Genomic DNA, 27,158 nt, shown 5'->3' with positions numbered 1-27,158 from the left:
ATAGTCACTGCCTTTTCATCTCGTTTTAATTGCTGTAACAGGTTAAAATGAATAGCATATAAAAATAAACATACAAAATGTATTTTGTGGCATCTGTATATTGAAATGCAACAAATAAATAAGATAGCAAGTACTACAAGAAATTATTTAGCAAATATATCTACCTTACTTTGGTAAATCCAACACTATTCAACAAATAAATTATAAATGGACCAATAAATAAATGAATATAAAAATAAATAAATTAGATAATACATAAAATTCAAGAGAAATGCAAAGGTTGAGTGTCAAACAATGTGAGTTTTCAGTTTGCGTTAAATGTGGCAGAAGCCAGCAGGTCAAGTCTCAGCAGGTGATTTCTGATCTCCTTCCTGATCAACTCCCAGGCCTCAGCGCTGTGACCCTGCACACAGGAAATAGTGTTGAGCAGCTGTTCACAAACCTTTTACGTAAAAGACCCCCAAATGAATATGTATTTAGCTTTGGACCCCAAACAAATATATTCAAGAATTTTCAGACTTTTTGAAAAAGAAAAGATCTACAAGTAACGTGTTGCAATGCGACACGTTGTTGCGAACGCAGCGGAAGGAGGCGCACCGAAGGCGCGCCTCTGCGCAAGTGGAGCTTACTATGAAACCGTGCTCGGGTTGTGTCTCTCTCTGTATCTCTCTCTGTGTGCACTGCCTGTGTGCAGCTCCTCTGAGATAAGTAAATGTCCAATATAGACGTACCATACATCAAATGAAAGGTCTTTGAAAACTGAACACACCTGTCAAGGTTGCGTTTAAGCCCGCCCCTTCCCCCGGAAGCCACGCCCCGGAGAAGGCTCCTAAAAACTCCCCATTGAAACCCCATGTTAAATGAAAAGTGCCCGAATCGCTCCGAAACTTTTTCTACCCCCCCTAAGTGGGGGTCTACGAACAAATACTTCGGGCTCGGATTTTGGCTCCGCCCCCCGGAAGTGGGTGAAACAGACACTTCAAACACTTTGTTGAATTGTTCAAAAACATTCAACGCTTTTTTTTTGTGAATTTGTATTTTTCTAAGATGCTCCTTTTAACGCAGATTTTTTTCTTATTTTTTTTTATTTTTTTATTGGTTATTTTTTTTTATAAATATTTCATTTTTTTTTTGCGTTCGCTTCCCGCGTTCGCGCGTCTTACTTGTGAGCTTGTAGATTTGAAATAGCTAATTTATATAGGGTTAACGTTGTTAACCTATTTAGACCCGTTACACCTATACGTTGTTATACCTTTCAAGCCAGGAACGGCTTGAAAGGTATAACTATAAGTTTTTCAGAAAACTTTTAGAAGGATTTAAAAGGCGTTTTTAGAATCGGCCTCAGGTCTAAATGGGTTAAACACATTTTGATGTTACAGTATATGAACTAATTTCGCTGGGGGCTCATTGGAACCCTCTCAAAGACCCCTAGGGGTCCCCGGGCTCTTAACCGGTTATTGCACTTCATCATGCAATGAATAGCGAAAACAGCTGATCTACAAGCTCACAACGCATTGCATTGCAAAGCGTTGTGAGCTTGCAGATCTGCTATTTCTGCCATTTTTGAAATCGTTTGAAAATGCTCACCGAGAATAATAATCAAAATAGAGACGCCAGGTTGAACGTGGTTAATAAACAAAATGTCAAGGCCTATATTAACACCTAATCTGCCAGAATTATTTCAGATTTGTTGCTGTAGACTGCCAGAGATTTTTCATTGAAAAAAAAAGTACTCAGGAGCCGAGATACAGAATTTTTAAGTTTTAAGTTAACAAGGAAGTGGATAGGAGTTTAAATCTTCGATAAATCATATCTCCTTGGTCTTTGGGTCAAAAAAAAAAGAACGACGCAGATCTGCGTCTTTGGCAGCCAGGCGAGGGATTAAATAGAACGCAGATATGCGTCTTTGGCAGCCAATGTGTTGTCTTTTGAACCCTCAATCAAAAGAGACAAAATGGAGGTTATTCTTAGATTATTCTCACCATCTGTTCCAGGACATGATGCGACAGCCTCTTGAAATACAAGTGCAGCTTCCTGCTCTTTTTCTTCCGATTCACCATCTACAACAGAATAAGACCATAATTGGTCATCTCACTAATCCAACGCTTAATTAGTTCTCCATTCAAATAATAATACACTTAAGGACTGAGTTATTGGCACTGGCATGCTGTAGTCTGAAGCCAGAGGGCGTATATATATATAACACAATTGTGGTATAATAAACTATTTTACATCTCTTCAGGATTTCACAAAAAAAATACGGCCCCTAGTACCTAGAATGTATTCAAAGGCGAGGTAGATCGGCTATTTTCGAACATTTTTTAAATGATGAAACAGGATTTAAAGTTAACAACAATGCTTACACAGGAGTGTAGGCCCTCGCCCTACTGGACTAAGACATTAACAAAGTCCTCCACCCTGCTGTCGATCCACGACACGGAGTCCAGGTCCTCCTCAAATAGCTCAGCCATCTCCTCTATAGTCTGCACAATGAAGGCAAGCTTGTCCTCGGGCTGTGAACAGAAAGAAACTGTTGATAAACCCACTACAGTAGAGGTATATTATTACATTACGTATGCATACCGAGAACACAATACAAAATGTTGACTTCAAGTTAACACTTATCTGTTCTATAGCAGGTAACAATGCAGTGACAAACTAATAGTGTTAATAGTGCTAAAAGTGTAACATAACACTATTACTTTGTAGATTTGATTGATTGAATGATTAACATAGCCTATGTTAACGCCTCAATAATTAGGCTACTACGGCATTTCATCTATTTATGTATGAGGAGCAGTGGTGGAAAAAGTACTCAAATTCCATACTTAAGTAAAAGTACCAATACTGCAATATAAAAATACTCTGTTACAAGTAAAAGTCCAGAATAAAAAACTTACTTGAGTAAAAGTACAAAAGTATTGGCATCAAAATGTACTTAAAGTACCAAAAGTAAAAGTACTAAATATTTGAAAATAGCCGATCTACAAGCTCACAACGCGTCGCGATGCGACGCGTTGTGAGCTTGTAGATCTGCTATTTTCAAATAGCCTAGGTTTAAAATAGGTTTAAAGTGGTTAATGTGTGTTTCATTATATCATAATTTATATCTGAAAAGTAACTAGTAACTAAGGTTTTCAAGTATATGTAGTGGAGTAAAAGTACAATATTTGCCTCTGAGATGTAGTGGAGTAGAAGTAAAAGTAATGGAAATTGTAAATACTCAAATAAAGTACAAATACCTCAAAATTGTACTTAAGTACATTACTTAAGTAAATGTACTTAGTTACTTTCCACCACAGTTCATAGGTGATAGCACTATTAACTAATAAATATAGATCTAATGAATATTGATCACAGACAGAGACATAATCACGGTGTCCTTTATAACAACTACTAATGAACTACTGACTAGCCTACATCAGCATACTGTAGGTCTTCAATAGCTACAGGGCAGGCTATTCTGTCATTTAGGCAGCTCCAGAACAGTAACAATCAGACATATAATCAATAATTAATATCATTAATTATTGATTATTAAGTATGATTGGAGGTGGTTACTACAGCTCCTGGAGGTGTAGTAGCCTACTATTAATTTGTCCCTGCATAACTGCTATGCCATTAATAAAGTGTTGGCATTCAAGGTTTACTGAGGCCATAGTCTCAGAATGAAAAGGATGGAGATATATTTACCCCACGTTTCCCATGTTAAAATAATTAAGACATTTTATGTCTCAGAACTTACCGATGCGTTTAATGCATGAGAGTACATGCCATGTGGGAAGGGAACTGCAGAATCCTCCTCTGTATAAGCTCCACCCTATAGTTTGACACAAACATTTTGCATATTTGACAACTAGTGTGAGATGTCAACAGAATACAGTTTTCAGTCATTATCCTGTGAGCAGCTATAACCAAAGGCCACTTACCAGTTTATCCAGCAAAAGCAACGAGTTTTCACTGTACTGTCTGAATTTATGATCCATCCATCTGCAACTTAGCGACAACCCATGGCTGCATGAATTTAGACACAAGCAAATAAAGAATATCTTGGTGAACATATTGAATGGTAAGTTTTTCCTTTTCAACAAACAAATGAGGTTTTCGGAGACCAGTTTACCATAATTAGCCATGTATCTCAGTTGCATTTATAGTTGAACAAATAGAATAAAGGCTCACCTGTTTCACTTTCCAGACTTGATACAGTGGTTGTAAACAGTTCAGAAAGCGGTCCACTGGTCTGATAGCTTGGAAAGTACAGTTGATAAATATTCTTAATTAGCTCGATGGCCCTTATTAACAAATTAGTTTTCATAATTTATCTAAATGGAGAATTAACTTAGCTTCAAACCTTCTGTTCTAACGCATTGCTAATCACCTTATTTTCTAATCTACTCGACATGAATACATTGTGATTGATAGCCTATTATGATAAGCACGGCATCTAGTTTTGACATGTGCGACAAAGAATTTTCAAGTGAGCTTCACATTGAGATATTCCTAAATTTGTAGCCTACTAGTTTGCTTTAGTTAAGATTAGCCCACTCAGAGCCATGGGCTGTGCTAATGATTGAACTTCAGATATGCCCATGTTGTAAAACAGGGGTCTTTAATGTTTTTCAGGCCCTTTAATAGCTGAGAGAGATGAAGCAGAGACCCCCGATACATGAAATTGCGTTGCAGATTAAACTGTCATAATTTTATAGATGGCTTCATCATAGACTTGACACGAGTTGAGAGCACTATCAATGTAAATAAAGGGTTCCAAAGCTTTACTTGTTCACCTCCCCCCCCAAAACAACATTTTAACTGGGGACCCCCACCCTGACAAGCACTTGGAATTGTAGCCATTACATTTAGTTTGGACTGTTCCACAGATAGTGAAAATAGCTGAACTACTAGTAAACCCATTAAGCACAGATGATGAAACCGTGTGTGAATGTGGACTTCAGACACTTCAGGTGCAATGACGTCATTTCAAATCGAAGTGAAAACGAAATGTAGCTCTACGAGCAGCAGGTATTGGCTACAGTGCGTGGGAAATAAATGACGACCAGACACTGAAATAGAAAAGGACATTGTTCTGCTTTCAACTGAGGACCATCGTTTAAAATGTGGAGCTCAGACAAGGTAAGAAAAAAGAAAGGCATCATACTCTTTATGCATTCATTACAAATACAGACACAAGGTACGTGTGTGTATAACAGATATTTTATATATATATATATATATATATAATATATATATATATATATATATATATTTCTCTCACAATATACATCACAAATCCATTGCCTGTTGATCGTGTGTTAAACACTACATGAGTTTCTTCAAAAAACTATTATCTATATTACATAAATGTATTTTTTTATTTGTAGAAATAAATTGGGTTCCAGGTTCTAAATATTAGCCTAAGTAATTTGAGGCATGGACAGGTAAAAGCAATAGCAGAAACTGAATGTGTCAAATCAGTCAGTAGTCTGAGACCACCGGATACCTGGGGTCTCGAATGGGGATCTTTTACAGGTATTTACCCAGGCCTATAAAAAGGAGTCAAAAAGAACAGTGTCTAAATTATATAAGAGCCTGGTATCAGCCAGAACTAACTCCACAGAATATATTAAAACTAAATGGGGAAAAGATTTGGAGATCAATATTACTACAGATGATTGGGAAAATATGTGCAAAACACAGTATACATCAACTAACTCAAGAATGTGGAGGGAGTTCTGCTGGAAGAATTTAACCAGTTTTTTTTATAACACCTAAAATTAAGTCAAAGCAACTAAAAACAGATCAACCATGCTGGAGACAGTGTGGCCACATGGAAGCGGGCCACGCTCATATATTCTGGAGGTGTCCCAAAATTCAAAAATATTGGCAAGATATTCACTCCACCATAGAATCTGTTCTAGGTTTTGAGATACCTCAGACTCGTTCCTTGTTGTTATTGGGAAATATTCCTGATGATTTTTTGACACATGACAAATATTTAATCAAAATCTTTCTAGCAGCAAGCAAAAAAGCGATCACGCGTCGCTGGTACCAACAGGATCCTCCAACCAAAGACAATTGGGTGGACATTATAGGGGAAATATACACTATGGAAAGACTAACTTACATACTCAGACTACAAGAGGACAAATTACAAAAAAACTGGGAAAAGTGGTCATCTTTCTTTCAGCCCACGGACAATGTATAACTATGACTAACTAAAAGAAATAACTGTAACAATTGAAGAATGCAGCCCTTTTCGTATCTTTATTGTTTTTGTGCTGTCATGTTTTTATTTTTTGTTTTGTTCCCCCCCCCACTTTTATGTTCTGTCTTGTATTCTTGTATGTGTACATGTCTTTTGAAAACCCTTTGTTTCAATAAAAATTTAGTTATAAAAAAATCAGTCAGTAGTCATTTCAGATCAGACAGGGCTCCAGTCCACACTTTCTTTTCCACTGGTAGCACTGGTGTATGAATTGCCTGCAAAATATTGTCCAAGAGCCTGCAGATCTACAAGCAAACAACGCATCACATCGATTTACATTCATTCATTTGTTTATTTGGACAGGACAATGCATATTAATGAACGTCAAGACGTAAATACACCGGAATTAGCAAAGATGCTAGTTTTCATCCGCAGTCCTCACTGTTCATCTGTACATCTGTTTGTGTGTGGACTTGCACATTATCTGATCAAATGAAATGTAGCAAATGCATGTGAGACAATTCAACTAACTTCAAAAACTTTATCAGTCAATCACTACGTTTGTCTTTGTATATGTAACAGTGATGCATGATTTTGTAACTAACCGGAGGTTTTTGCAAACCCCGCCCCCCCGGAGCGCCGCTGTAATCCAAACCGTGCCCCCGATAGTCTCCATTGGCTGGCTGTTTCCTGTTGCTGCCAAAATACGCTAGTCTGTTATATAGGTTATAACAATTCCTTCTCTGCTGGCTATATCCAAAGAGTTTATAAATAGATGGAGACGGCGGTCTTGTGCATCCGTTTGTCAACTGTTGTTGACACCAGAATAGGGATTCTAGGGTTCAAGTTGTAAAAAAAAAAGTTCCTATCACACAAACATTTGGTGGCCCCCTCTGTAGTAACTCTGACTCCCGGACCCCATGTTGAAGACCCATGCTCCAGCCTTGTGAAGACTCAGGAACATTCTGTGTGAAAAAGGCACCTCTGGGGCTCGATGCGAGGCATACACTTCAGTGGAAGTGACAGGTGGCACTGATTCACCCATTTATTTTGTTGAAATAGTTTAGAAAAATTGTAGGAAATGGAAAAAAGGGATATCTACTCGATAGGGAACGACACAGGGCAAAGCACCCAGATGTGCTGCTCTCATCTCCCTGAAAGTCCATATTTGGGCAACGGTTTGCGTTCTGCGTTACGCCATGAGCCATGCCAAGGCATTACTGTATAAAGATGTGTAGCGTAGTGACCATAATTAGAGTTAATCAAAACGGTAACAGCTGTGATATTCAGTTGCATTATATCAAAGCACGAACTGAAAACATGTGAACATGACTTGGTCGGACAGCAGAAAGAAACTCTCTGGAGAGGGAAAAGCCATCGCTGTGCTGACGAGCGGAGGGGACGCTCAAGGGATGAATGCTGCTTTGCGTGCCGTGGTTCGAATGGGAATACATGTAGGTGCCAAAGTTTACTTTATTCACGAGGGGTATCAGGGTATGGTGGACGGTGGGGACAACATAAAGGAGGCCACGCAGGAAAGTGTTTCCGGCATGCTCCAACTGGGTGGCACGGTTATCGGGAGCTCCCGCTGCCAAGAGTTCCGTACCCACGAGGGCCGACGGAAGGCCGCCCACAACCTGGTGCAGCACGGCATCACCAACCTGTGTGTCATCGGTGGAGACGGCAGCCTGATCGGAGCCAACATATTCAGGGAGGAGTGGAGCGGGCTGCTGGCGGAACTGTCGGACCAAGGTCTAATCCACGAGGACACCGTTCGCAAGTGCTCTTCTCTGCACATCGTGGGCGTTGTGGGCTCCATCGACAACGACTTCTGCGGGACCGACATGACCATCGGTGCCGACTCTGCACTCCACCGAATCATCGAGGTGGTGGATGCCATCATGACCACCGCGCAGAGTCACCAGAGGACATTCGTCTTGGAGGTCATGGGCATGCACTGTGGCTACCTCGCCTTGGTGAGTGCCCAGGCGTGCGGGGCAGACTGGGTGTTGATTCCCGAGATGCCCCCAAAGGACGGCTGGGAGGACATGATGTGTCAGAAGCTGTCCGCGAATCGCTCCACGGGTACACGACTGAACATTATCATAGTGGCCGAGGGAGCCGTCGACGGGCACGGCAAGCCCATTACCTCTAATGTAGTGAAGGATCTTGTCGTCAGATGCTTGGGCTTCGACACTCGGGTGACGGTCCTCGGCTATGTCCAAAGAGGAGGGACCCCATCTGCTTTCGACCGCATTCTGGCCAGTCGCATGGGGGTGGAGGCGGTCCTAGCGCTGCTTGAGACAAAAGACGACACTCCAGCCTGTGTGGTGTGTCTGTCTGGCAACGAGACAGTACGTCGGCCTCTCATGGAGTGTGTTCAGATGACTCAGGATTTGCAGAAGGCCATGGATGAGAGGAGGTTCGAGGACGCCCTCAAGCTCCGTGGAAGAAGTTTTGAAAACAAGCTGAGGACATACAAGCTACTGTCTCACCGTAAACCAGAATCAGAGCTAGCGACCAACTTCAACGTGGCCGTGTTGAACGTGGGCTCGCCCGCAGCGGGCATGAACGCCGCGGTGTGCTCTGCCATCAGAGTGGGCATCTCCGAGGGCCACAAGGTGTTTGCCGTCAGCGATGGCTTCGAGGGGTTCTACAAGGGACGGATCAAGGAGGTCAAATGGGCCGATCTGGGCGGATGGACAGTCAAAGGTGGGTCCCTGCTGGGAACCAGAAGAACACTTCCTGCCAAACACATTGAGCAAATTGCTGAGCAAATGCGAAAGCATAACATAAATGCGCTGCTAGTTATTGGCGGATTCGAAGCCTACGTCTCACTGCTGGAATTGTCGGCGGCGCGCGGGCAACACGAGGAGTTCTGCGTGCCCATGGTGATGGTTCCCGCCACGATGTCCAACAACGTGCCGGGCTCGGACCTCAGCATCGGCGCCGACACGGCTATGAACGCCGTCACCACCACCTGTGACCGCATCAAGCAGTCGGCCAGCGGCACCAAGCGCCGCGTGTTCATCGTGGAGACCATGGGGGGCTACTGCGGCTACCTGACCAGCGTGGGAGGCTTGGCCGCGGGGGCCGCCGACGCCTACATCCACGAAGAGCCCTTTGACATCAGGGACCTGCAGGCCAACGTCGAGCGCCTGGCGGAGAAGATGAAGAACAGCGTTCACGGGGAACTGGTCCTCAGGAACGAGAACAGTCACGAGAACTACACGACGGACTTCGTCTACCAGCTGTACTCTGAGGAAGGGAAGGGGGCGTTCGACTGCAGGAAGAACGTGCTGGGGCACATGCAGCAGGGCGGAGCGCCTTCTCCGCTCGACCGCAACCTCGCCATCGAGATGTCGGCGAGGGCGATGCAGTGGATCGCCGAGAAGCTGCGGGAGACGTCGGTAGGAGGCCGAGTGCTCGCCACCTCCGAGGACTCCTGCTGTGTGCTGGGGACGCGCGGGGACCTGGTCTTCCAGCCCGTCGCGGCGCTCAAGGAGCAGACCGACTTTGTCCACAGGATCCCCAGGGAGCAATGGTGGCTGAAGCTGCGTCCGCTGATGAAAATCTTGAACTGGTCTTAGCAATAGGCCTGGGCGACATGATTGATTGATTGATTGAATATTTTATTAGGCAGAAATGTAAAACAGCACAAGTACACTTAAAACACTTTGTCTAAAAGGTCCATCCAAAAAAGTCCTTGCGGCCTCGTTTCCATTGAGGTCCTTGGTATTCAATTCATAAACATGACATGACTTCCTCAAATCAATATCGGGATTATTTAGCCTCTCTATAACCCTGTATCCTCAGGGATCTATACTATTGACTTTTCCATTTTCACTCTACATTAAATATCTTTGCTGAAAATAGCAGCTCTACAAGCTCACAACGTGTTACTAACAATGTAAACGGGTTGTGAGCTTGTAGATAAGCTATTTTTTCGATGCTGGGGTTTAATGTGGTTAAAACTTTTGCCTCAAAATTGGTACTTATATTTTACTTGAGCGTTTAAATTTTTTGATAGTTTATACTTACCACTACATCTCAGTGACAAATATTGTACATTTTACTCCACTACAATTATTTGCAAACTTTAGTTACAGGTTAATTTGAAGATTTTGATTATTACAAAACATATGTTAACCAATTAAGCCACATTTTATACTTTGTCTATTAGAAAATAGCTGATCTAGAACCTCACAAAACCTCACAATGCGTATTCAAAAGTACAAATTACTAAGTCCATTTTCTTTTTAATATCAAAGCATTGCTGTATTGGAATATAATTGGGAAATAGTGCCAATACCAGATTTTCAGCGTTGTGCGCTTGTAGATTAGCCATCTTCACTATATTTGAAATATAGCTTTTACTGGTAAATGCATATTATAAGTTTGTAGTTTTGGGTGCCAAGCGTCCAAGAAAGAAAATGTAATGGAGTCAAAAGTACAATATTTCTTATTCTTCCTCTAGAAGTTTCTGTTTGAAATGTATGACTATGACAGAAACATTTGAAAATGATGGGACATTTTTTAAACGGGTCTGTCTCATGGGACTATACTATACACTTACAGTAAAAACATCAGAGTCGAGAGAACTCAAGTCACACCTTTTAATAGTTTTTAAAAATCCACGAATGACATCTTCCCCTAATTTACAAAAAGAAGATTACAGTAGCACATACACACTTTTTATGAGTGTCATGAGGTGGTAGGTTGAGTAGAAAAACAAACGCCCCGCCCCCAACACACATTATTACAGGATTATTCACTCACTCAAGAGGGACAGACCAAGAGAGAGAGCTACCGAGGTAAAAAGAAAAAGAAAGAAAAAAGACATGTTGTCTATAGGGCAAAGCAGTGGTGGCCATTTTGTGGTACCACAGATAGAAACCCCATTTTATTTTCCCATAGAGATTTCCGAAAAATATTTATATAAATTATTATCAGTAAAAAAGTAGACCATTTTTACAATGAATGAGATCCTCAACCAGCGGCATGTTAACATCTTCTAACAATTCCATTTGAGTGGTTTTAATGCCAAACACTTACTGCGTCTCTTTAAATTCCCCATTATGGTTTGCTTTGAGGCCATCAGGAGGATGCAGTTGAATTGTGGTGCTGCCGATCCTCTCAATACAACATTCCACATCTTCTCCCAGTGGACGTATACGGCAGTATACTCCAACTGGGTCTTTCTCTGTGTTGTAGGTTTTCTTCTGGCCTGGAACCAAGTCTGGTGAATCATTTGATTCTTGTCAAAAGATATTTGAAAACCGCAAAAAAATAGGGTATTCATTCAATATAGTATATAATGTAATTAAATATTGAAATGTTTTTTATGATTCACCAGGAGCCTGAATGGCTTGGTTCCAGGCTTAAAATAATTTATATAAATATTTTCGGAAATCCCTAAAGGGGTTTTCTATCTGTGGCACCAGAAAATGCCCGCCACTGCTATGCCCTATTGGTTTCCTAGCAGCGATTCCCCGCGAGGATAAACACAAGAGGGGCCCCCAAATAATTGTCAAACACTAAGATTCGTTATACAATACTATGTCAGTTCCATCGATCCCAAGCCGAGAACCCAATCGATTGATTGCTCATTAAAATAATCATGCTCAGACAAAGCGCGCGGCCCATCCACCTGACCACTTAACACGGCCGTGTTAAGTGGTCGGTGGGTGGGCCGCAGACACTTTTTGAGATTTTAAAGTGGGGCCCCCCTGATCCGGAAAGGGTTGAGAACCGCTGCTATTATAGATTGCATGCACACACACACACACACACACACACACACACACACACACACACCAGTAGACATAATGTGCAATAGAAATTTTGTGTGTTTTGCTTTAGCACAGTCTTGCGGAACATGCCACACCCAACTTTTTCGCTGCTTATAACCTGTATGAGTGGGGTGACAAATAAGCCCTCTTGAATGTTGAAATGTTTTCCGGACATACATACCGTGTGCAATAGACATTATCGTTATTACAGTATAAACCTGCTATAACAGCTGAGAAGTATAGTAAACAGAGCAGTTCCACTGACTTGTGCAGCCCATTCACACCGAGCATGATAACTATGACGATAATTAACTCATTTAGACCTGAAATGCCTATACTTTGTTATTCTCTTTTACCACTTCCAGGCACAATGTGACACATTTTGAGCTTGTTGATCGGCTATTTGAAAATAGCAGATCAACAAGCTCACAATGTGTCACATCACAACACGTTGTGAGCTTGTGGATCTGCGATTTTCAAAAATATTGGGAAAAAAGTAATACCACATATTTTCAGATGGTGGTCTGCGACTAAATTGGTTAAGTTAGCGTCAACAAGAACGATAACGTTAAGACATGTTATTTTGGCTCTTATTTTATGGTTTCTGTCCGATGATGCTTTGGTTTCATGCGTGGTCCCTGGTTATAATATATGCCGTCTGATGACGTTACTGATGACTGTTTATGTGGTTTTACTATCGTTTGTTCTGTTGTGCTGCTGTTGATATTGTTCTGTACAACACTTTGGTACAACGAAAGTTGTTTTTAAAATGTGCTCTATAAATAAACGTGTTTTATGTAAACAGTGCACCAGATGTCCAGCTGTTTGTCAGAACTCACACGGAGGGAGAGAGGGCGAGACGGATGTCTCCGCCTCTGTGGTGCTGAAAGACGGGGATATCGGTTTTATTTATTAATTATAAGGAGGAGGTGACTATTCACAATACAGTCTCCGCATCTCCGTTAATGACAAAACTTTCCGAAGGCCAGTGAGGCCGACCGCATTCCAGATGTCCTTTTGATGGAGTTCCAATGACCGCCAATGCTTCCATCGTTCATAAAATCGTGCTCAAAGTGATCCAAACGATATCGTCCACGACTATCATTGTCGTTAAAGCTGTGGGGTGGACGCTGCCATCCATTTTGAGTTAGGATGATTTCTTTTAAAATGACATTTATAGTTACCGTGATCCGTTACCGTGCTCAGTGTGACTGCTGGCCCTTCAGGCCTGATTTATATAGTTGGTTGTGTGTCGGTGTCGCGCCATGACAATTGCCGATCTACAAGCCCGCATTGTGAGCTTGGTTGTGCTGTAGATCGGCCATTTCCTGTACATCAGCGGTTTTCAACCAGTGGTCCTTGAGGGGGTACCAGGGGGTCCCCAGCGAAATTAGTTAACATAGCGTCATAATCATTTTAACCACTTAGCTTTGGCTATTAAAAAATAGCAGATATACAAGCTCATAGCGCGGCACCGAGTGCCGCGCTATGAGCTTGTAGATCTGCTATTTTTGAAAAGTCTTGAAAATGTGTTCATATGTTTGAATATATATATATTTTTAAAGCAATTTTTTTTTAACTCAAATCTCTGCTTCTGGGGGTCCCTGGCACAAAACATTTTCAGATGGGGGTCCGCGGCCAAATACATATCAATATAGGGGGTCCTTGGCATGAAAAAGGTTGAAAACCACTGCTGTGCATGACAATGGCGCACAATCATGTATAAATCAAGCGATACAAAGACGGGACAATGCTGGAGATGAACAGGTGCAAGACCTCGAATGATGACAGGGATTTTCGTGTGTATATGTGTGTGTGTGTGTGTGTGTGTGTGTGTGTGTGTGTGTACGCTGGGACACACAGACGGGAGTGATCTCCGAGGCGCGTCTGAAGGAGCTGCACCCCCCCCCCTCTCTCCCTGCGCCCCAACATGTCGGTGGTCCTCGTCAGGTCGGTGAGCGTGGGCCACCAGGAGAACCAGTACCGCCAGTACGAGTGTCCAGTCTACAAGACCCGCATGAGAGGACTGGCACCGTACTGTACATCATCACCTGGACCATCAACACCATCACCAGAGAGAAGCCCACCCAGTGGGTGCCGGCTGGAGTCTGCCTCCTGCTTTAGGACACACACACACACACACACACACACACAGAGAGAGAGAACACAAAAATATGAACAAGCAAACAAACTTTTTGTTTTCTATTATGTTATGACTTGTTTGAGTTTTCATTTTTCTCATTTAAAACCACTAAAAAGGTCATCCTTACTTGCTAATGCCTAATTTAATAATACAAATAATGAACTTTATTTTGTATAGCACCTTTCATGACATCAAAGTGCTTTACAGCGCGAGAATACAATTACAGAAAAAGTGAAAATAATTTAACGAAGCAAAAAAAGAAAAGCAAAAGCATAAAACATTAAAATAATAGCAAAAAAGACAGTGAATCAGGCAAAACGGTGAGGACATGAATAACAACATAGAGATTTAAAAATCAACTAAAAGAGTGAAGAATTAGGTCTTGAGCTGTGCTTTAAAGCTATCCACAGAGGCCGCAAACAATTTATACCTTGTTTTCGTGCTGCGTCTAGCACCAAAACTAGACGATTTAAGCTGCGATGCGTTGTGAGCTTGTAGAGGGGCTATCTATGGTGTGCAACGGTTAGGCTGGTAAACCATCCCGGTCGCATGAATTCACATTATCACGCGTCTTCATTCTGCAGACCGATCTGGCCCCAAGCGCTGGGTGGGTCTTTTGCAACAAAACAAAAAGTGGAAGACCCGATCAGCGTCTGTGCCCAGGGCCCTGTGATTGACAAACGGCTGATTGGATATTCCAACATTTTGGTTTCTGCAAAACACCCACCCAGCGCCAGACCAGTCGGCAGAAGAAGACACATGATAATGTGAATTCAATTCACGTGACCGGGATGGTTTACCAGCCTATGCGACGGTGGCATGCAACCAAGGTTTAAAATCACCCTTAAAAAGGTCTAATGGTCTTGGTCTAATGCATACCAAACCGTGGGTCCTTGAAATTAAAAACTTTTAACAACCACTGCCCGCCATATAGTCAAGTTGTAGAGTATAGTCACAGTGCGTCCTCTAGGGGGCAGCCTGGTACAGATTAGAAGCAGCTGGCTGCCACAACAGCAGCATTCATTCATTCAGCATTTCATGGTGGGTGAGACTCAATGAATGAGCGAACACACACACACACACACACACACACACACACACACACACACACACACACATATGTCAGTTTAGAAAATAACAGATCTACACGCTGCAAGCTTCTGGATCGGCTTTTCCTGAATAGCCGAAGTATAAAATAGGGCTTAAGTGGATAAGGTACGTTTTGCATTAATAATCTAAATCTACAAAGTAACTAGAATGTTTTTAAATAAAGGGGAGCGGAGTCAAAAGTACGATATCTGACCCGAGATGTAGTGGAGTAGAAGTATAAAGTATTGAAAAAAATGGACATAGTCGAGTACATAGTACATAGTTAAGTAAAAGTACCTCACAATGAGTACAGTACTCGAGTAAACGTACTAGTTACTTTCCACCAGTGGAGGAGTAGTGCTGGTGAGAGTGTTTTGGAGGGGCTCCAACCTGGTGTCAGTGTTTTCTAACAATAGACGTCTGGCAATACAGACGTTTCCTTCTCAGAAACGGCCAACGCTGTTGTTGTTGTCGGAGCGCCGCTCCGACAATAACAACAATTGTTCTCCGTCAGATAGAGGTGAGAGGACCAGTGCATATAGATTAGAATTATATTATTATAGTTTTTGTCCTCCGTCAGATAGAGATGAGGAGCAGTGCATAGATTAGAATGTTATTATTGTTTTTGTCCTCCGTCAGATAGAGAAAAGAGGACCAGGAAGCCAAACTAAAATTAAGTTGTTCCTGTAACAATAAAGCACAACCTTGAACCCTTGAACCAGTGCATAGATTAGAATATTATTATTATTATTATTGTTTTTGTCCTCCGTCAGATACAGATGAAAGGAGCAGTGCATAGATTAGAATGGCACATTTGACAAGTCATGAAGCGTAAGAGTACACAAAACACTCAAAGTCTGTCAAATAATGTTGGATATATCACCCAGACAGATACCGTACTGTATATATATATATATATATATCGGTCGGGTTCTAGTTCTTTCTATTCAGGTCTGTGAAGGAGTCCTTGGTTGGATTGGTGTGGAACAAATAAACAGTACTTCTTTCTTTTTTTTAGAGGACCACTTGGCCTGTTCTCTGCTAGCGATTTTGTGGCTTGTCTTTACCGTCATGGCCTGTGGTGCTGCATCAGTACTTTGTGATTGCATATGACAAGCGCAACGAAAAACATAAAACCACACGTGGTGGTGAAAAACCTGCTGACGAGGCTTTTTGCATCATCCTTCAGGGTAACAACAAGGGGAATTAAGCTAACTAGTAGAGAAAGAAAAAAAAGCAGCGCCCCACCGGGCGTTTTTTGGACCCTTCCTTGTATGTTAAAGCCCCCCCCCAGACACTGCAGGGCTTCCTCCCAACTGTCCCCATCAACTTTGACTGTAATCTATTATTGCAGTGGTTCTCAAACGTTTTAATTTCAAGGACCCCCCTCATAACTATGAGAGTGCACAAATGGAACCACATGGACCCGTAAATGGTCCCGTAAGAGTCTATTCAGGGGTCTTCAACGTTTTCAGGCCATGGACCCCCTAGCTGAGAGAGAGGTGAAGCAGGGACCCCCTCTATATTGTATAAAAGTGTGTTTCAGATAAACCTTTGCTGCTCTTTTTCCCCCTCTACACCTATAACTCTTTGCCAAAAATAGCCGATCTACAAGCTCACAACGCCTCGTGCTGCGAGGCGTTGTGAGCTTGTAGATCTGCTATTTTTGGCTAAAGTCAGAAAAGGGATGCTAGGGTTCAAGTGGTATATTTGAAAAAAAAAATCATATCACACAAAGATTTGGCAGACCCCCTGTAGTAACTCTGAGGACCCCCTAGGGGTCCCGGACCCCCTGTTGAAGACCCCTGGTCTATTTGGTTCCGTTTGTACAATCTCACAGTTACAGAACTGTAAGGGTCCATTTAAACATGCCGCCTCCAAGGAACCCAGAATGTTCCCTGAACCACTGCCCTACTGTATATTGATCGTGTAAATTGTATAGATGTAGTCAGCAATGTAGATTTATTTTTTGAAAAGCAGAAGTCCATTAGAGAATGTGTTGATTATGATTATGAGTAGGTTCTGGATCCAGGTGAGCCACGTATACAATTCTAGAGTTGCGTTCAATGATGCGTCACAACTCACAAGCGCTACGTTTGTGGGCCGATGGAGAACGGAGATGGCACAACTCCTATGTCAACGGCTCTGGGCGCCCTGGTGGCCAAAATATGGGACCAAAAAAAAGCTGATATTACAGTAAACTGACCCATTATTATTTCCACTCCCAACTTTTAGAATAAAAGAAAGCAGGTAGAATACTATTGCTAGTAGTGAGCTAAATGTCTCCCAGTTACAGTCAACAGGCAGACCGCATTAAGACATTAAATCATCCATGAGGCTTTAAAACACAGGTGTGTTGACACATGTCAAGTCCTATTAAAGCTTCAATGCGTACGTTTTATGTTCGTTGTTTTTACAAGAAGAAAGGTATATCTGCTATTTTCTCGGAATTCTCGCCTGTTCCCAGAATCGGGATGCCAGGGTTTCACCGCGTGGTGAAACCCAGCGACACTTGTCTAAAGTAGGTTAACTGCACATTAGACAGCATTGTCGGCTAGACAAGGTGACACATTCTACAATGACTTCTTTGTCGTTTTTTGGCAGGACTAAATACAGAAGATGCCACCCAAGCTTACATAATGTCACAGTATCATTCGATACCAAACAGCAACCAGACAATAGTGTTACGCTCCGAATATATACAAAGCGGAGATCGAGTTACCCTTCACATCAGTCACATATGCCTGCTGGCTCAGCCTGAGCACACAGACCATAATGCTCCTAGTGGGTGCCAAGCAGAGTTCTCAACGGGCCTGAAAATGAAGGCCCGGCCCTAACCGAACAATTACCATACTTTTAGGCGTGAAAACCCAAAAAGGTTTTATTACATTTTTCACGGGACCCGAGGCTTGGCTCGGCCCGACTAATTGTCATACATTCTCGACTCGGCCCGAAAACGTCGGGTGGAGTCGGGTAGGGTCGGTTTCGGGCAGAATTGGAGAACTCTAGTGCCAAGGACCCAGGGTCTCTGTCCTTGGCTTCCTGTCTTTCTACACTGAACTATCTGAAATAAAGCATAACATCGCCAAAGAATCATGTGGATTCCAAGATCCACATGATTCTTTTTTTTTGCTTAATATTTTTATATTTACAAGAGAATCGTGTGAGAATCGTGATCTCAATTCTTATGGAGGAAAATCGTGATTCACATTTGAGCAAGAATCGTGCAGCACTACAAGCCTGTGACTTCAGTCAGTCTGCTTTTTGTGTCGAGGACCCCCAAATTGATATGTATTTGGCCGCGGGCCCCCACCCGAAATGACTTGTGCCAGGGATGGAAAGCCTAGAAGAGAGGATTTGTGTAAAAAAAAATCAAAATGATTCAAAATTGTCCAAACAGTTTTGATGTTTGTCTATTTATTTAAAAAAATAGCAGATCTACAAGCTGTGAGCTTGCAGATATGCTATTTGAATAGCTAACATATAAACGCTATTTTAACTACTTTTGCTGGGGACCCCCTGGATAGCTTGTAGATCGGCTATTTTCTGAGAGTTTGTGTAGAGGGAAAAAAAGAGCAGACCAAGTACAGAGCCAATGGTCAAGTTGACTAAATATTGAGGGTTTAAAAGGTTAACTACCTGAAAATACACATTGGCATGAATCCAACTATCTATGAAATCTATGAAAACGTTTAATCTGCAACACAGTGTAATACAATATGTAGTGGGGGGGGGTCCCTGCTTCATCTGTCTCTCAGCTAGGGGGTCCTGAAAAAAACGTTGAAGACCCCTGGTGTAAACAAAATAAAATTCAGGGTCAAGTTCAAAGGTCAAGGAACTAGCGCAACCTTTCCCCGTCTTGTTTGTGTCATCTTGCCAGTAAAACAATGCACTTCCTTAACATTTCCGAACACTCCACCACAAATAGAAGTGTCTGCGTGTGCGTACGAGTGTTGAATGGCTGTTGCTTTAGCTATTGTTCCTCTCTGGCAGAGGATCATTCACTTTGAGCCTTTGTCTTTGCGACACCCATAGTCTCAGGTGGCAATCAGCCACCGCCAGATTACCGTCACTATCTCTCCCCCATAGCCGAGTGCTTCCTGCTCTATCTGAGCCCCAAACACTTCCTGCTGTGAAAGAAACAAACAGCCCTATCTGGACCGTATAGTCACACCTCAGTGGTGGAGAAGAAGTACTCTGACTGTTTACTTAAGTAAAAGTATAATAATTTTCAAAAAATGATTTTTTTTTTACATTATAAAATGTATTAATAAAAGGGATATTTACTTTGTCCCATTTGGCCAAACAATGGCATGGGAAAGGTGGCGGTGTGCGACTAGAAAACAAAGTTTGGATGCGCCGTTTGTCTGATAAAACAAACAGGTGTGGGAGCAAAACGCTCAAACAAACATTGTTTGCTTTTGGCCAATCAGTGAAGCAGCACAAAGCTTGATTGATGATACGGTAGGTAGCTAGGAACTATGACAGTCACTCAAACATCAAGTCAACCGCCAAGGATTACCAGAAATTGTCTTAATCATGCCGCCGGCTTCCTCTAAAGTGTGACCTTATTCTGACCGCGCCGTGCCAGCCGCTCCCTGGTAGCGGTGGTTCAAACCGGGTTCAAATCCGGGGTAGAAGAGGAAAGTTACAGAGTGCAGCTTTAAGTAAAAAAAAAACCTGAGTACTTTCACCACTGCTTCTCTGGTCTTGTCCAGAGTTATACACTATAATAACCCCCACATTTCATTTCAATGAAGTTGCTCACCCAGAGCACGAAGCACCCAGAGCTACCCTCTTCGTAATTTATCACATGATGGTTTCATTTACAGTAATATTTTGAATGCTTCAGTTGATGTTGCACGACTATTTTATACAGCTGCACTATCTAAATTATTATTTTAACTTGTAGCTGAACAATTATTCATGGCATTTTTATATATTCCTATATCAGTGGTTCTCAAACTTTTACATTTGAAGGACCTCCATAACTCTGAGTGGTTCCATGTGTACACTCTCAGAGTTAGAGACCTGTAAGGGTCCATTTGGTTCCATTTGTACACTCTCAGAGTTAGAGACCTGTAAGGGTCCATTTGGAACGCCCCCAAGGAACCCTGAGAGTCCCTGGACCTCACTTTGAGAACCACTGTTTTTTTTAAATCACACAATCTGTATCGGATCGGTACTCGGTATCGACCAATACGCAATTTATGGCCATCGGAATCGGTATCAGGACGGAAAACATGGTATCGGTACATCTTTTACCAGAATGACTCAGTCCATGATGGAAGTGAATCAGCCCAATCTTCTGGGAAGTGCAGGAAAAGGTCAGTGCTGGACATTTACTCGAGTACTGTACTCAAGTACAACTTTGGGGTACTTTTAATTCCCTTGAGTATTTCCATTTTCCGATACTTCTACTTCTCTGCTACATCTCAGAGGCAAAGATTGTACTTTTGACTCCACTACAATGATTGAACTTTAGTTATTAGTTTCTTTGCAGATGTAATTCTTTTGAACGTGTACTGCTCAAAAGAATTTAAGGGAACACTTTGATCCCTTATTTATTTATTGCAGTTCTTCTGACCAGTGACACATTGAAACGTTTGGACAAATGTTGAAAAACAATTGTGAAATTGGACATTCTGCATAATGAGTACTGCAAGTAATGCAGCACTTTTAACTCAAGCACACTTTTGAATATACTGTAGGCCTTTTTAACCCATTAAAACTGGGAAAGCATCAGTGTCATTTTAATTTTTACGTTGGCTATTCAAAAATAGCAGATATACAAGCTCACAGTGCGTCACTTCGTGCCGCTCTGCGAGCTTGTACATCTGCTTTTTTTGAACATTTTTGAAAACATGCAAAAGAAAAGGGATGAGACAAAGGCACTCTAACAGGAAAAGTTAAAAAGCCTTTAATAGTTTTGCTAATGCATAGCAAGAATACATTTGCTATGCATTAGCCAAACTATTAAAGGCTTTTTAACTTTTCCTGTTAGAGTGCCTTTTTTTTCATCAATTCTGTCACCCAGTTGTACCAAAGAGCACCTTGTTGGAGATTTCTACTCTAGCCAAACAGATGCGCTCCTTCATCTCTTTTTTCCATTTTTTAAAACATCTTTAAAGTGTGACATTTGTAGAATCAGCCTTTAGTTCTTAATGGGTTTATAACAGATTATTTTGACATTGTGGTATTTCTGCTTTTACTTTTTACAAAAAAACAGAGTACTTCTTCCAACACTGGAACCGGGACGCACCACAATGACTGTAGACATTTTCTAAGAAACCACAGACTGCTTGACACAAGGTCTGCCTTTCTGTTTGTGTTTAGAGGAACAGCATGTGAAGGAAAACCCAAGTGGCTGCGAGGGAGTCAATGAGTTCTGACAACCAACTCATCACACAGTCACCAGTAGTTTTTAGTGGATATGTAAAAACATGTACTTAAAGTGATGTTGAACTTGGGTTGGGTTGTGTATACAAGAGCTTCTGTAGTGGCCACGATATCCCAAATGAAATCCAAATGTATTGTCCCGTCAACTTTTTATCTGTTGCTCCCGTGTTCTGTGTGATCAAGGAACCAGAAGCGATTCCATGTTCTAAAACATGAGTCCTCAACAGTTACTACAGGGCGGGCCACCAAATCTTTGCGTGATAGGAACTTTTTTTTGTACATTAACCACTTGAACCCTAGCATCCCTCTATTCTGAGGGGAACATTAGCCGAAAATAGCCGATCTACAAGCTCACAACGTTGTAGATCTGCTATTTTCAGCAAAGAGGTTTGGTGTAGGGGAAATATATTAACATGAAGCCAGCACAACGCTACACATTGACAGTGTTGTCAAGCAAGTCTATGAAGCCATCTATGAAATCTATGAAAAAGATCTGCAACACAATTTTATACAATATGTAGTGGTCCCTGCTTCATCTCTCTCTCACCTAAGGGGCCCTTGGACTGAAAAACGTTGAAGACCCCTGTTCTAAACCACTTGAACCCGAGCCAACTCAGGTTCAGTTTACTACATCTAGACAGGGTTAAGTGGTTGAAACGGTCTCGCCATCGCACTTTTAGTACAGTGTCCACTGATGAATGCAAATGTAAATGAATGTCAACAAACAGCACCAGCTACAACAGAGGTTGTCCTGATGAGCTGCGTCGCCATCTGGTATGGGAACTGCACCGCCAGTGTTGCCATTTCTGCTTATTATAAGCAACTTTGGGTCTGTTTTTCTGTAAAGTTGCTTGTAAATATTGTTAGTCGTTGCGTTTTTTTGGGCTTGTTTCTAAAGTGCAGTTGTTTATTTGGGCGTGGTTTCTACATGTTGTTTAAACCAGGGGTTCTCAAACATTTTCATGACAAGGACCCCCAAATTAATATGAATTTGTCCGCGGGCCCACATCTGAAAATATTTTGTGTCAGGACCTATAGGGCACATGTGTGATCATGTGACCTAGTCGCTTCTTTTGGGCTTGTTTTCATAGATCTGGTTGCTTGTTTCTCTCGCAAAATCTGGCAACACTGTGCACCGCCCTCTAACACAAAGCACTCCAGAAGGCAGTGTGGATGGCCCAGTGCATCGTCACTGGGCCAGTGCATCGTCAGACCAGATGGCGGTGAGGACGGCCCAGTGCATCGTCAGACCAGATGGCGGTGAGGACGGCCCAGTGCATCGTCAGAGGTGAGTTTCTGCTCCCGCCAGGGGAATATACGAGAAGCGCTGTGTAGTCAAGGCTGAACGGAACATCAAGGACACTCACCACCCCAGCCACAATCTGCTTATCCCATTTAAACCCGAGGCAGATTCTACCAAAAAAATATAATAGGCCCATGTGAAGATTTTGGGGCAGAGGTTCTGAATTGGCAGCCAGGGAGTGTGTGTGCACAGTTTCGCTGCGATCAAGCCAACGGTGCCTGAGATTAGCTGTTCACAGACGGACGGACACACGGACGGACGGACGGACAGGGTGCAAAACATACACTCTTGTCATGCCTTTCGGCCTGGCGGAGACAAAAAGCCTTCTAAATTAGTAGTTCTCAAAGTCAAACTGTTTTGTGCCAAAGACCCCCAAAATTATATGTATTTGACCCCCCATCTGAAAAAAGATTGTGCCAGGGAACCCCAGAAGACAAGATTTGTGTAACAAATCGCAATGATTTACGTTCAGACACTGACGTTATGTGATGTCTACACGATTGTCACATATTTCTGCAGGTCACCAATTTCACCGTAACACCGCCATGCTGGAGGACAGATGACGGAGAGGCGAGGAGGCAGACATTTGAGAATTGGAATTCAGCTTTTGCCACATAGACCGGGGCCAAGAGGTGAACCAGTGACCAGAAGTTCTGCTTACCAGACGGCCTCTCTTAACCACTGGCCGCTCTGCCCGGTTACTCTGTGTGCGTGTGCGTGCTGGTGTTGTGTACCTTGCTGGGATCTCAGAAGAAGTTCTTGATGAGGGGCGTCACCAGTTTAACCCACAGCTTGACGTGGCGGTCGGAGCGCTCGAACGTGGAGCTGGACACCTCTGTGGATCTCATGTACAACATCTCCTGTTCCTGGACAGGACAGAGTATAAAGGACAGTGTGTTTAGTTTACACTGTTTATCCAGCTTTGTAGGGGACCATGCAGACCTCATGTATAACAGTGGTTCTCAACCTTTTCAGCCCACTATCATATTTGAACTGGGGACTTTTTGCCTCTTTCTTATAAATTTGGTTAATGTTTTACCAGTTTTTAATAGTATAGTTTGTTGTAAGGTCTTAAAAGTCATTAAATTGTCACTTTACTATCAGTGGACCCCCCAAAAATCATGTGGGGACCCCCCTGGGGATCCCGACCTACAGGTTGAGAACCACTGATGTATAACATGTTCTGTTCCAGACACACAGGACACACAGAGTCAAACACAATGTGTTTACATTGTTTTCCAGCTTTGTGGGGACCAAGCGGACCTCCTGTACACTGTACAAACAATGCAAACACACACATGTCAGCATGTGTGTGTTTACATTCTTTACCACAGGGGTCTTCAACGTTTTTCAGCCCAAGGACCCCTTAGCTGAGAGACAGATGAAGCAGGGACCCCCCACAGCTTTTTCATAGATTCCATATAGTTTCATTGGTTTGACAGCACAATCTTCAGTGTATTTTGGATTCATGTTAACACATTGAGTGCCAGGCAAGAACGCATATATGCGTTCTTTGCGTTCTTTTGAATCCATCACTTGAGTGCCAAGAACGCATATATGCGTTTAAAAAAAAAAAAAAAAACATTTAATTATTTTTTTTTAAATTTGGCCCAAAGACCAAGGAGATATGATTTGTTGAAGATTTAGACTCCCATCCACTTCCTTGTTAACTTAAAACTTAAAAATTCTGTATCTCGGCTCCTGAGTACTTTCTTTTTCTCAATGAAAAACCTCTGGCATAAAACAGCTAAAAAATCTGAAATAACTCTGCCATTCAATGTGTTAATGTGTATTTTCAGATATTTAACCACGTTTTTCTATCAATTAGTCACCCCATGGAGACTTGAATTCATGGATATTATTTTTTTCGCATTCGCATTCCTAAGCCAATAATTTGATGACCAGCAGCAATTCCGCAAAGAGTCTCCTTTGTGTCTCCTACCGGAACCTACCGGTCCGCTGGTCATCAAATTATTGGCTTAGCAATGCGACAAAAAAACAAAAAATATCCATGAATTCAAGTCTCCGTGGGGTGACTAATCGATAGAATTATTTTTTGGGGGTGAACTACCCCTTTAAAGGTTAAGGCTTGGCATGTAGCAGAGAGGGTTGAGGTTAAGGGTTAAACAAATGAACAAATTCAAACGAGTCATAAAGTAATAAGCATGTACAGTATGTGTGTGACTGTGTGTCTGTGAATGCATCAAAGTCAGGAGGACTGATGAGTCATCACTTCTGGAAAGAAACAGAGTTAGTACCTCCTGCAACTGGGCCTGCAGTTCCTGGTTCTTCGTTACTATGGCGATCTGCGCCTCCAGGTCGCGGTGAACGGAGCGGTAACCGAAATTAGGGGAGCCAATTAGAGTCAGGCAAGGCCGCTCCTGGCCCTGCAGGTAATACCACAGACCTGGAACAAAGAGGGGGAATAAAAAAAGGAGGTAATGTTAAAAAAAAAAAAAAAAGAAATCTGAAGCCACGTTTTCCAGTAGGGATTTTTAACCCATTAAGACCGGGAACGCATCTGTGTCATTTTAAGATTTCTTTGGCTATTCAAGAATAGCAGATATACAAGCTCATAGCGCGCCACCGAGTGCCGCACTATGAGCTTGTAGATCTGCTATTTTTTTTTTATCGTGATTTTTTTTTGCTAATCTTTGGCTATATGTATTTTTAAAGCGAACATTTGTAACTCAAATCTTTGCTTCTGGGGATTCTACAAATGTCTAGTTTAAAAAAACAAAACATATTTGCTATAATATCAGTGGACAGTGGTTCTCAAAAATAATATGGCCGTGGACCCCCCATCTTAAAATATTGTGTTCCAGGGACCCCTAGAAGTTGTAAGAGAGTCAAAAATGTTTTGCACACATTTTCACACTTTTTCAAAAATAGCAGATCTACAAGCTCATAGCGCGGCACTCGGTGCCGCGCTATGAGCTTGTAGATCTGCTATTTTATAAATCTTAAAATGACACAGATGCGTTCCCGGTCTTAATGGGTTAAGTCGGCCAAAAACCACAGCTAAAAAGGAAGCACATGCAGAAATCCCCGGAGTCTGTCCAAAACCAAAGTATGAGAGGGTGCGTGTGTGTGTGTGTGTGTGCGTGCGTGTGCGTGTGCGTGTGCGTGTGTGTGTGTGTGTGTGTGTGTGTGTGCGCGCGCGTGTGTGTGCATCCTTGTCCCGAGGCTACGACAGGATGACTGTACAAGCCAGCCTCTCTCACGCTACACACTGCTGGAGCCCGCAAGCAGTGGCGTGACAAAGTATAAGTAAATACTCAAGTATTCAGGTACAAATTACAAAGCAACCGTTTCAATATATTTGAAATAGGGCTTAGTATTTTAGTTTGTTTTTGTCGCATTCCTAGGCAAATAATTTGATGACCAGAGGACCGGTATAGGCAGCGGTCCCGGTAGGAGACACAAAGGAGACAAAGGAGGGTCATCAAATTATTGGCTTAGGAATGCGGGAAAAAAAATCCATTAATTCAAGTCTCCATGGGGTGACTAATCGATAGAAAAAAGGTCATTTTAGGGGTGAACTATCCCTTTAAGTGGTTAATTCGTAATATATGTTTTGAAAGTTTGGCTCCCAAGAGTGCCTTCCTAGAAATTCAGAGTCAAAAATACAATATTTCTATTTAAATCGTAGTGGAGTGAAAGTCAGCAGCTTGCAGGAAGGAAACTCCCAAAATGTACTAGAGGATAGGTCACGGGATCACTCAAATAGTTAGGGTTCGTCATCGAGGGAGCATGAATGCATTCAGCACGCAATCTGTCCCATTAGACTTTATTGTGCAATTGGAACCTTTGGCCTAATGGTGGCGCTAGAGGAAAGGCCATTGCGTCACCAAAGATTGTCTGGGGAGAATGAAAGTGCAACAGCAACTGCCACGGCAACCTAGACAGTCTTTTTGGAGAAATGTTGTTCGGGTGGTGAACCCGACCGACTGAACAACATAGCTATCCTTAAATAGCATTAATCCGGGAACACATATTATACTTTGGCTATTCAAAAATAGCCGCGCTACGAGCTTGTAGATCTGCTATTTAAAAAAAATCTTGAACATTTTTGTGCAAATCTTTGAATACATCTATTTTTTTAACAACGTTTTTAACTCAAATCTTTGCTTCTGGGGGGTCCCTGGAACATCATATTTTGATGGGGTCGGCTGCCAAAAACATATAATTTTGGGGGGGTCCTTGACAAGAAAAGGTTTGAGCACCACT

The 27,158-nt window shown here is 42.2% G+C and overlaps 3 protein-coding genes and 1 long non-coding RNA gene across 5 annotated transcripts in view; 1 reads left to right on the top strand and 3 right to left on the bottom strand.

Moving 5' to 3' along the window:
* Positions 1 to 304: 304 nt before the first annotated feature.
* On the bottom strand, positions 305 to 6,878 carry LOC308104367 (interferon a3-like; the record flags this gene model as incomplete). Its single annotated transcript, XM_080454779.1, has 6 exons — positions 305 to 403; positions 1,983 to 2,060; positions 2,406 to 2,513; positions 3,746 to 3,820; positions 3,930 to 4,014; positions 6,808 to 6,878. 6 exons carry the CDS (start codon positions 6,876 to 6,878, stop codon positions 305 to 307), a joined length of 516 nt encoding a protein of 171 aa, XP_080310905.1.
* A 685-nt stretch (positions 6,879 to 7,563) lies between these two features.
* Positions 7,564 to 9,792, top strand: LOC308104366 (ATP-dependent 6-phosphofructokinase, platelet type-like; the record flags this gene model as incomplete). Its single annotated transcript, XM_080454778.1, has 1 exon — positions 7,564 to 9,792. The coding sequence occupies exon 1, from the start codon at positions 7,615 to 7,617 to the stop codon at positions 9,790 to 9,792; it is 2,178 nt and encodes a 725-aa protein (XP_080310904.1). The 5' UTR covers positions 7,564 to 7,614.
* A 1,009-nt stretch (positions 9,793 to 10,801) lies between these two features.
* On the bottom strand, positions 10,802 to 13,517 carry LOC308104849. Its single transcript, XR_013934864.1, has 2 exons — positions 11,905 to 13,517; positions 10,802 to 11,825 (listed from the first exon to the last, which is right to left on the bottom strand). It is a non-coding gene; the product is annotated as an uncharacterized lncRNA (long non-coding RNA).
* Positions 13,518 to 13,520: 3 nt separating this feature from the next.
* Positions 13,521 to 27,158, bottom strand: part of pgs1 (phosphatidylglycerophosphate synthase 1) — a 35,042-nt gene continuing 21,404 nt past the window's right edge. Inside the window, exons 9-11 of one of the 2 annotated variants that reach the window (XM_080455387.1) lie at positions 25,187 to 25,335; positions 23,663 to 23,794; positions 13,521 to 14,112 (exon numbers count right to left, since the gene is read on the bottom strand). In XM_080455387.1, coding sequence (XP_080311513.1) covers positions 23,675 to 23,794; positions 25,187 to 25,335 — 269 coding nt within the window. In that variant the 3' untranslated portion in view covers positions 13,521 to 14,112; positions 23,663 to 23,674. The remainder of the gene's footprint in view (positions 14,113 to 23,662; positions 23,795 to 25,186; positions 25,336 to 27,158) is intronic. The other variant, XM_080455388.1, reaches the window with a different exon arrangement.

The sequence above is a fragment of the Gymnoscopelus braueri genome (assembly GCF_963280865.1).
Source record: "Gymnoscopelus braueri genome assembly, chromosome: 17".
Taxonomy (NCBI): domain Eukaryota; kingdom Metazoa; phylum Chordata; class Actinopteri; order Myctophiformes; family Myctophidae; genus Gymnoscopelus; species Gymnoscopelus braueri.
This window is presented reverse-complemented; position numbering and strand designations above follow the sequence as displayed.